Here is a 9,542-nt window from a genome sequence, read left to right on the forward strand (position 1 = left end):
GTCTCACAGCTCTGAGTCCGAAGGGATGCTTCCCGTTCCTCCCCCAGTGGATGTCGACTACTGGCTATCTTCCGTCGCATCTGGCTTCTTTTTGGCTTGGACAACAATTTCCCCACCGACACGTGACAACAGCGTCCTGGACACCGACTTACTTGGAATTCTGGAATAGGACCTGAAAGACTTTGCTCGTCAGTCCAGCCTTGACGTTGTCTACTCCGAGACTGGCCGCGATGGCAACGGACGCGGGTAAGATATGTCCCTTCAAGCAGCTTCACAAGCATATGCTAATCTCTTTGTCAGCTTTGTTGAATTCGAAACCGCTGCCGACCTCAGAACCGCCGTGGAGAAGCTAGACGGTCGAGAGTTCAAAGGCAAACCTGTCAACTGCGTTGCCGATGTGAGTCGAATTTCAGAGCACCCCTCAATGCATGTATTTGACTGACACAAAGACAGACCCAGCCCGACATTCCTCAACGTGACAACCGAGGTCGTTCCCGATCCCCTAACGGCCGCCGCCCTCCTCCTCCTCCTCCAGTGGACGACTACGATCGTCGCGGACCGCCCCGCGGATACAGTCCCCGTGCCTATCGCGACGGCTACCGTGACAGAAGCCCTCGCAGAGAGTACTACGACGAAAGGGCTCGCTACCGGTCGCCACCCCGGCGCCCCATGGATGACTATCCCCCCCCTCCCCCGCGCGGTCGCTACGACGATCCCTATCGCCGGGACTATCCCCCGCCTCCTCCGGACCCATACGCCAACAGCAGGCCTCCTTATGAGCGACCTCCTCGTGACTTCCCCCCTCCGCGCGACCCTGGATACCCCCGCGATCCTTACCCTCCCCGCGAGTATGAACGTGGCGGCCGCTACTGGTAAATAATCGCCATGCACGAGTTACTTTCAGGGTCCTTTTCTGACGGGTTCCTGCTAGATCCCGTGCCGCCAGGAACTCCGTTGCGGCGCAAAAGTACGCACAGGCTGGTAGTGTAGCGGTGGTTTGAGGCAGGGACAAGCCGTTTTCCAGCGGTCCTCAGAAGGGCTATCCCGGGGTGGGCGCCGTTGTCGCGCTACTATACCGATCTCTTCTCCGAGCTAAGTTAGCAGTCCACAGAGCTCATATTTCATGTGTTCCTTACGTTGGCGAATCACGATGATATGGCATGCGTATTTATGTGGCGTGGCCACTGGCGTGGGTCTCTGGTTTGAGGGTGCAAAAAAAGGGGGCTGGACGAGGCCGGATTGCAATGATGTTTCTTGTACAATAATGACCATGACCTCCGAACAAATTGAACTTGCACTCGTTACTCAACTTGCTCCAAGTACACTGAATGAATGAGCAGGCACAGCGCAGACATGAAATGAACAAAAAGACGTGGCGCATCAGAACCAGCAACCAAGCCACGCTACGCCGTCTTCTTCCACTGTGTATATACCCCGATGAGACTGCTGACGGTTCCAGCAAGGCCGACCAGACCATCATCGACGGCGACCCAGCCCAGAGCCGAGGTTGGCACGGACAGGTCGCAGACATCAGACAGGAGCTGAAGTCGGCTAGCAGCTCGTTCCCTGCGGAGAGTCAGCACGTTTATTTGAGTGAGGAGAGGGCAGAGCACGACGTGGTGCCGGTTTGGGGCTTTCATACAGGGCTTTCCTTTTTCCCTCGGCCACCCCTTCCCCCATTCTTTTTTATCGACCCCCCGCCTCGCGCCTGCTGGAGGCGGATAGAGCGTGTACACCTGGGCGACGACGCTGCCAGGCAATACCCATGGCCCAGAAGCGATAGGCCTCGCGCTGGAGGGTCTTGGCGCGGGGCGACTTGCGGATGCCGACGGCATCTAGGACGGTGGCCATGTCAAAGGAGAGGTAGCCGGCGTAGCCAAGCTGACGGCCGACGGCGGCGTAGCGCAGGATGGGATCCGTGGTTTTGGCATCGGAAGCGGCGGCCGCGGCCTTGAAGTGCTCGACGTTCTTGCCGACGCGCATCAGCTTGCGGGTCAGGCCAAACTGTTTCTTGATGGCATCCCAGGGAGCAGTCTGCGCAGCCGTGCCGTTGGTGCGGAGGAGGTACCAGGCATAGAAGCGGGCAAAGTATTGAAGGGTGCGCAGCAGCTTGTCGCGCCCGACGGTGGTTGCGACGAAGCGCAGGTAGTGCGCCACAGAGGGGTGGTAGATGAGAGCGTCGGCGACCATGATGCGCGTGCTGTCTGATTATCCAGGGTCGGTGGAAAGTATGGGGGTTTGCTAGAGTTTCGGGTGTGGCGATGCAAAGACTCACGTCGTTGGCGAGGGATGAGGGATGAAGGATGAGGGATGGCTGATTCGGACAATACAGCGATCGATCACAAGCAAGGCAGATAAACACACACAGCTTGCCGGATTAGCAGCAAAAGCACGTTCAGGAAGGGCCGAGTAAGGCGTTTGGGTGTAAGCTCGTCACGTCGCAGCACATGCCGAGGTCCACCACATTACCGGCCGGACGCAAGTGGGGAGTCAGTGTCTCTGGGCTGGACGCAGGCTGCTTGGACAGTGTCAAGCTCGGGCTGCTTTCCAAGGCATCATGATCACGTGGCTGGCAGCAGATCCGAACACGTTTGACACCACCACAGATAGTGTGGGGTTGCGTACAGCCACTTCAGCCACATGTATTCCCTTCGTCATGAGGACATGAGCTCGTGGGGCCAATTTCGTCAATAGGCGTGATGGGAATACCATCGTGATTATATAATGACGGTCCAGCCTCGAAGGGAGAGAGTAGAGAGGGGTGAAGGGGAACAGGGCCAATACTGGTGAGGGGCATGTACGTATCGCTCGGCGCGACGCATAGCGAAGGTTTCCGAGAAATCCTCGCGATTCATCCCGCCTGCTCGCGGCGCTCTGCCCCGCATCTCCAGTCTCGGGTTCCCCTCGGCCGGGAACAAGACAAAGACATGGGAACAGCATCGCGCTCACGTCACGTCCACCAGTAACCAAGGAGGTCATGGCACTTTCCTAGCAGCGCCAGCCTTGGATAGCCGTCTGCCGAATCGTGGAACCCTGGAGCCAACGGGGCCATGGGGGCATTCGTCGGGTCTGCCCGGCGCCTCGCAACAACTTGATGCCGCATGATGTTCCGTCTCGTCAATCGTTCCCGCTCGTCACTCGTGCTGTATTTCCGTCTGGGTCTCAAGGTGGAAAGAATATACTTCGACCAGTCCGTCTCCTTCTCTGCCTTTTTCGTCTCGGTCCCGGACAGTCTCACCTCTCCACATTCAATCCCGTCAAAGACACTGGTCCTCGCCTGCTTCTTCTCGTCCGAAGCAGCTCTTTTCCGTCATCTGCCCCTCTCTCCCTTCGCTTCCGGATCTGCAGCATATTGCCCCTCCATTGCCGCATCGTGATCCCCTCGCCCCACCAGGTCACCCAGATCACGCTCAGCTTTCGCAGGCAGCTATTCGCATTGCACCGCCTCTATTCCAACGCATTGCGCAGAGTCAATCATCCTCAGCCCTTCGCCACACAATCATCTACAATGTCGGCGTACACGACCAACACTGGTGGCGGAGAGACGGAGAAGATCAACACCAACATCGTGACCCTCACCCGGTTCCTCACGGAAGAGCAGGCGAAACACAAGGAGGCCACCGGAGATTTCACGTAAGCACCAATTCGTCTGCCACGATCTTCTGCAACCTTCTAACGTTCGTTCCAGCCTTCTCTGCCACGCCCTGCAATTTTCCTTTAAGTCCATCGCCTACTACATTCGCCGCGCCACCCTCGTCAACCTGACCGGCCTGGCTGGATCCTCCAACACAACAGGCGATGATCAAAAGAAGCTGGATGTCATCTCCAATGACCTCTTCATCGAGGCCATGAGGTCCTCGGGCAAGTGCGCCCTGCTCGTGTCTGAGGAAGAGGAGGAAGTCATCTTCTTCCGAGATGCCACTGGTGCCCGCTACGCCGTGGCCTGTGATCCCATTGACGGCAGCTCCAACCTAGATGCTGGTGTGTCTGTCGGCACCATCTTTGCCATCCACAAGCTGCCCGATGGCTCCTCCGGAACCAAGGAGGACATCCTCAAGCCCGGCACCGAGCTGCTGGCCGCCGGTTTCACTATGTACGGCGCCTCAGCCCAACTGGTCATCACCATGAAGGGAGGCAGCGTCAACGGGTTCACCCTCGACAACGGTGTCGGCGAGTTCATCTTGACCCACCCCGACATGCGCCTGCCCAAGTCCCGGGCGATCTACTCCGTCAACGAGGGTAACTCGCTCTACTGGGAGGACAAGACGAAGAACTACTTCAACTCGCTCAAGGAGCTGCAGGACAATGGCAAGCCCTACAGCGCCAGGTACATCGGCAGCATGGTCGCTGATGCGTACCGTACCCTGCTGTATGGCGGTGTCTTTGCTTACCCCGCCGACAAGAAGAGCCCCAAAGGCAAGCTCCGTATCCTCTACGAGTGCGCACCCATGGCGCTGATCTTTGAGAATGGTATGTCTACTCTCCCCGTGCTACACTGTTGACGAGCGTATGCTGATTAGACTGTGCGTAGCCGGTGGCCAAGCCGTCGACAGCAACATGACCCGCCTGCTGGAGCTCGTTCCGGAGCACATTCACGACAGGGCGGGTATCTTCATGGGTAGTTATGATGAAGTTGAGAAGATCAAGGCATTCCACAGCTAAGGGTAGCGAATCAAGGGGACAACGGAAATAACATGGTGTTTCACTCGGATAGAATGATATGAATTCCTACACTTGCTGCCAGCCACTTACCTGCCATTTGCCTGCCGCGGCGGCATGCAGTTTCAGAATAGCTTGGGTATCAGCTTTGGCGTATTCTCCTTCCACGCTTGGTAGTCCTTCCTGTGACCATAACGCTCGTTGTATTTCTTCTCGCTCAGGGGCACGCCGGATATCTTCAGCAGTAGGAAGCTGACGAATGCCGGGCTAACATAGGACATGCCCATGGCGAGCGCGGACCCAGCAATGCCTAGGGGTAGACCCAGCCCCGCCCGAATCGGTCGCGCTGCGAGGACACCGAAAGCTGCGGTTGCAATGCCTGTCCATAGCGAGATTTCTCCAAAGTAATTGGGGAATTGACTACAGTGCATGTATTAACATTTGGCTGTAGCCTAGGCGGCTTTGCCAATTCTTTCCGCAGGAGAGTGGCTTACCTGCGACTCCACAACCCACGGGTGAGGAACTCCTCGTCGTGAACCTTGGCCTTCTTCTCCGCCGCCCACTTGCTCTTCTGCCTGTCTGCGATGATCTCGTAGGCGAAACCGCCAGCGTATACAAGAAGTCCGAGCACGTCCGTGGCTTGGACGGCCGGGATGGAGGCGAAGGCAGCAGCCGGAACAGCGTTCAATGTGATGACGGGGAGGAGACAGAGCGAAACCCAGGTCGCCTGTGCTGTGAATGCCACGGCGAACTTGGCAGGACTGCGTTTGATTTCGTCGAAACGCGAATCCTGGCCGTCAGACAAGACGCGCTGGAAGAGGTAGGACCCCACTAAATTTGTCAGTTCTTGCTCTCTCTTGGGGGTTTTGTATGTTGAGCGGAAATACATACATCTCAAGGCCCAGAAGACCACGGCACCCGAAAGCACGACTTGGCGCCAGTTCAACGCCCCAAGGCCCCCAGGGGAGGTGAATGGGGCCAGTATGCTTGGGAGGCCCGGTTGAGCCGAGGACACATTGTTGACGCGCACCGAAGGGAGGTAAAGGCTGAGAGCTGTCACGGAGAGGAACGTCAACGACCCAGAAAAGTCGTAGAAGCGCTCACTTTGACAGATGATGGAGGGAACGGCGAACGCTGCTTGAATAGCGAAGGCTGTCGATATCGAAGGCACTAAAGTTCGCAAAAGTGGGTTGCGGAAGTTTGACATTCGCAGAAGGAATTGAGATAGAGGCATTGCGTGAAGACACTCTGTGGGTGAATATATCTGGTGAATGATGATGCTCTCGCAAGGTTCTGAACTGACTGATCATCCGCGTGACGGTCACAGGGGCTCTCTTAAATATATGACGACATGACTTAAAGTTGTACATGGTAGCTGGTGTTTTGCGCGGAGCTCGGAGCTATGACCGAAACCGGGGTCAGTGCCCCTCGTCCTTCGGTTGCCAAAGGCGCAACATGAAGAATGGATATGACCAAGCAGGTGCAGACCTGGCCGCGCCTCGCAATCGAAGTGCTGTTAATCATCCACCAAGACGCATGAAAAGTCGCTCTTTCAAGCTGACATCTTATCCGTGACATTCGTCTCGAATCGAGAGCAAGTCGGGTCTCTGTAGAGAGATAGAGTGGGGCGCTGCCCCGCACTCGTCACTGATAAACCCCTCCATTCCATCTCCTACATAATTTGGACTCATCCTGCTCCGATTGCGCTACGTTGCTTTCGAACAAACACAGGACGGACACCATATCACATTGCGCCGTTGCACCTTCAGAAGAAATGTCAGCTGCCAACCAGCAAGTTTTAATAGCCATAATAGGTAAATACCCGGACTCCATGCAATGATGTTTGTAGTACTACTCTCGACGCTGCTTGGATCGCTAACGAACTTTGGCTTTGTCAAGGCGCCGGCGGTGTTGGCAAAAGCTTTCTCTCCCAGCTTACAACACTGGCTGCTCGCAGGTCCTCGCCTAAGCTGAACCTGTGCTTCATCTCTACCAGCAAGAAGTCTCTCTACAGCAGCGATTACGCACCGATCGATGCCGAGAAGGCTCTCGATGGCCTGGCCGCTTCCACCCAGGCTGCACCCTCTGTCGCACAATTGACAGAGTATCTGGCCTCGGCTCCCGCCAAAGTCGTCCTTGTAGACAACACGAGCTCCGAAGACATTGCCAATGCCTACCCTGGCTTCTTAAGCCGTGGCATCAACATCGTCACGCCGAACAAGAAAGCCTTTTCAGGCTCTTACACGCTGTGGGAGAGTATTTTCTCCTCTGCCGCCAAGGGTGGCGCCCACATATTCCACGAGTCGTCTGTTGGAGCTGGACTTCCCGTTATCTCCACTCTGAAAGAGCTGGTGGAGACGGGGGATCGCGTCACTAAGATTGAAGGTGTTTTCAGCGGCACCATGTCTTTCCTCTTCAACAGCTTTGCTCCAACGTCGGGCGCCGGTGGCAAATGGTCCGCTGAGGTGAAGAAGGCTAAAGAACTTGGCTACACCGAGCCCGATCCGCGCGACGATCTGAATGGTTTGGATGTCGCTCGCAAGTTGACCATCCTGGCCAGACTGGCTGGACTACCCGTGGAGTCCCCTACGTCGTTTCCCGTCCAGAGCCTGATCCCTAAGGAGCTCGAAAGCTGCACCAGCGGCGATGAGTTCATGGAAAAACTTCCTAGTTTTGACTATGAGATGGAACAGACCAAGCTTTCTGCTGAGAAGGAGGGTAAGGTTGTGAGGTTTGTCGGCAGCATTGATGTCGCCTCTAAGCAGGTCAAGGTCGGCTTGGAACAATTCGATGCCACGCATCCTATTGCGGCGCTAAAGGGCAGTGACAACATCATCAGCTTCTACACCGAGAGGTATGGTGGCAACCCACTCATCATCCAAGGTGCTGGAGCGGGAGGCGAGGTAACAGCTATGGGAGTGACTGGCGATTTGCTTAAGGTCTTGGCTCGTATCTCGTAATTTGACAGCATGATACAGGCATGTGCTCGAGGGATGGGATAAACGAAAGTCACACGTGGGTCTAGATGTCTTTGCCAGCACAGTATCGGCTGCCCCCCTGGCAAACGCCTCTCGTTCTCCGATCCTTCATCTAGCCCAACCGCACAACCACTTTCTCCAAGAAGCCTCGCGGTGACCGTCCTGTGTATGTTTGCCTTTATCTTGAACCTTGTCCAAGTCGGGCACTTCCACTGATGCTGTCGACGACGAAAGGGACAACGACCCGGACGAGGATCGCGTGCTGAATGCCGCAACGTGGTTGATAGCCAGTTCAAAGTCTCCCTGCTGCTCACCGAAGAAGCTATTTGATCGCGTCAACAATCGCAAAATCAACTCGGTGAAAGGGTGGGTCGTCAAACCTTCGCATCATGAAACTGATTCTCTGTACATGGGCGAGATCCAGCGGGGCCGTGTCAGGTTTCGGCTTCCCTCGATATGTCGGCTTGAAATCGGCCCATTTGATAAACAGCTCACCAGAGTCAGGATGCACAAAATCAAACTCCCAACTAACTGTACTCTGCTCGCGTCCATCAGGTCGCCGCGGCAATATCTCGTCCTTCAGCGTCAAAGTGTATTTCTTGCCGTCACTGTGACTGATGCTGATGCTGAGCCCTTCGTAACAAGTCAAATCCAGGTCGAGGGACCCAACAGTCCGCTGCGATGCGAACCCAGCGCCCCCAAGCGCCGTGATGTCGAGATGACCATGGAACTCTGCTGGCCCGACATTTTGGCATCGCAAATAAGACTGACTGCGACCCCCTCGAACGCGGTCGTCGGAAGCGGTCCAAGCGCTGGACTTCCACGATCTGGGATTGGGATTGCCGGTCAGAAGAGGTTGTTGTCAGGATTGATGCTATGGGACGGTCTTACTGATCACCTCCGAAGAGAAACAACACGTGTCGGTCGGCCATTGTATGCAGAATTATCGAGCTTGGAGCGTTCGGGGTATCAATCACTGGTGTGTCGGCGTCATCGTTAAGTTTCCTAGGGACATATGGAACCTGATAAGCCATCGCCCACAGTGCTAGGTTGTGCGACGTTCTGATAATACTGTAGGCGCCAACTAAATCAACTCGAGGTCTATTGCAGCAGCGCTACGTTGGCATTCTGCGAACACTGGGGTCATCAGCACCAATGTGTGATGATACGCACGCAAGATTGGTATGGAATTGGGGTTTTTCTTTCAGTCTCCTTTTAGCTGCTGTGTTAAGAAAGATGCCAGTCCTGTCAACTCCCTCATGCGATTGGTTGCGTGTTCTCCTGAGTCGTCATCCGTGGCCGTAAGTCGAGCACTTCGACTAATAACGCCTGTTCCAACATTCGCCGAATAGAAAAAAGTCAAAAGTGGAAATCCATTGCCAACGCGAACTCCCTCCAAGGCCATCCGGCCTTCCCAGGTAGGCCAGGAGAAATCATAATGATGTCGCAGCCTAGTTTGGCCCACGGGCTCACTGCTGGTGAACCATACCAGGTGAGCCGGGCATGGACAGTGGAGTTGTGGGATACTCGTAGCCAGATTCGGAACAGTTCGCCGAGTGGTCAAACGAGTGTGAGAGAGGTGGCGTCTGCTCATCGACTCGTCAGCTCTCCAAAACCGTGCCATAACAATCGCTGTTGCATCTAACTCACATGGGGATCGGCCTGGTCGTAGGAGTGGGCGGGTGTCATCTCTATGCCCGGGATGTAGCCGTAGTTTATGTATGAATAGCCGTCATCGCTTGGGTACGATTCTCGCTTGACGGCGTCGTTGAAGTGATTCATGGGCGGAAGGGTGACAGGGACTGATGCCGATATGTAGCTGGAGTACATTTCTGCGGTGGTGACTGGTGGGGGATAAGACTGTCCAACAGAATACGATGGCGCCATAATAAGTTCATCGGGAGG

At 55.6% G+C, this 9,542-nt stretch overlaps 7 protein-coding genes across 7 annotated transcripts in view; 3 read left to right on the forward strand and 4 right to left on the reverse strand.

The window, feature by feature from the left end:
* The window catches only part of VDBG_08207 (pre-mRNA splicing factor), a gene marked incomplete at both ends in the record, with an annotated part of 1,672 nt that extends 796 nt beyond the window's left edge, over positions 1–876 (forward strand). The window contains 3 exons of the mRNA XM_003001902.1: positions 180–246; positions 301–397; positions 454–876. Coding sequence (XP_003001948.1) covers positions 180–246; positions 301–397; positions 454–876 — 587 coding nt within the window. The remainder of the gene's footprint in view (positions 1–179; positions 247–300; positions 398–453) is intronic.
* An 810-nt stretch (positions 877–1,686) lies between these two features.
* Positions 1,687–2,190, reverse strand: VDBG_08208 (peroxin-11; the record flags this gene model as incomplete). The annotated part of the gene is made up of 1 exon (XM_003001903.1): positions 1,687–2,190. One exon carries the CDS (start codon positions 2,188–2,190, stop codon positions 1,687–1,689), a length of 504 nt encoding a protein of 167 aa, XP_003001949.1.
* A 1,318-nt stretch (positions 2,191–3,508) lies between these two features.
* On the forward strand, positions 3,509–4,662 carry VDBG_08209 (fructose-1,6-bisphosphatase; the record flags this gene model as incomplete). The annotated part of the gene is made up of 3 exons (XM_003001904.1): positions 3,509–3,633; positions 3,689–4,470; positions 4,532–4,662. 3 exons carry the CDS (start codon positions 3,509–3,511, stop codon positions 4,660–4,662), a joined length of 1,038 nt encoding a protein of 345 aa, XP_003001950.1.
* A 122-nt stretch (positions 4,663–4,784) lies between these two features.
* VDBG_08210 (conserved hypothetical protein) lies at positions 4,785–5,893 on the reverse strand (the record flags this gene model as incomplete). The annotated part of the gene is made up of 3 exons (XM_003001905.1): positions 4,785–5,079; positions 5,154–5,490; positions 5,551–5,893. 3 exons carry the CDS (start codon positions 5,891–5,893, stop codon positions 4,785–4,787), a joined length of 975 nt encoding a protein of 324 aa, XP_003001951.1.
* Positions 5,894–6,378: 485 nt separating this feature from the next.
* Positions 6,379–7,783, forward strand: VDBG_08211 (homoserine dehydrogenase; the record flags this gene model as incomplete). The annotated part of the gene is made up of 2 exons (XM_003001906.1): positions 6,379–6,473; positions 6,559–7,783. The coding sequence occupies 2 exons, from the start codon at positions 6,434–6,436 to the stop codon at positions 7,617–7,619; spliced, it is 1,101 nt and encodes a 366-aa protein (XP_003001952.1).
* VDBG_08212 (CIA30 family protein) lies at positions 6,959–8,600 on the reverse strand (the record flags this gene model as incomplete). The annotated part of the gene is made up of 3 exons (XM_003001907.1): positions 6,959–7,959; positions 8,018–8,464; positions 8,529–8,600. The coding sequence occupies 3 exons, from the start codon at positions 8,567–8,569 to the stop codon at positions 7,746–7,748; spliced, it is 702 nt and encodes a 233-aa protein (XP_003001953.1).
* A 506-nt stretch (positions 8,601–9,106) lies between these two features.
* Positions 9,107–9,467, reverse strand: VDBG_08213 (conserved hypothetical protein; the record flags this gene model as incomplete). Its single annotated transcript, XM_003001908.1, has 2 exons — positions 9,107–9,223; positions 9,288–9,467. The coding sequence occupies 2 exons, from the start codon at positions 9,465–9,467 to the stop codon at positions 9,107–9,109; spliced, it is 297 nt and encodes a 98-aa protein (XP_003001954.1).
* Between the last annotated feature and the right edge of the window lie 75 nt (positions 9,468–9,542).

The sequence above is a fragment of the Verticillium alfalfae genome, genomic scaffold (genome assembly GCF_000150825.1).
Source record: "Verticillium alfalfae VaMs.102 supercont1.11 genomic scaffold, whole genome shotgun sequence".
NCBI classification, from domain to species: domain Eukaryota; kingdom Fungi; phylum Ascomycota; class Sordariomycetes; order Glomerellales; family Plectosphaerellaceae; genus Verticillium; species Verticillium alfalfae.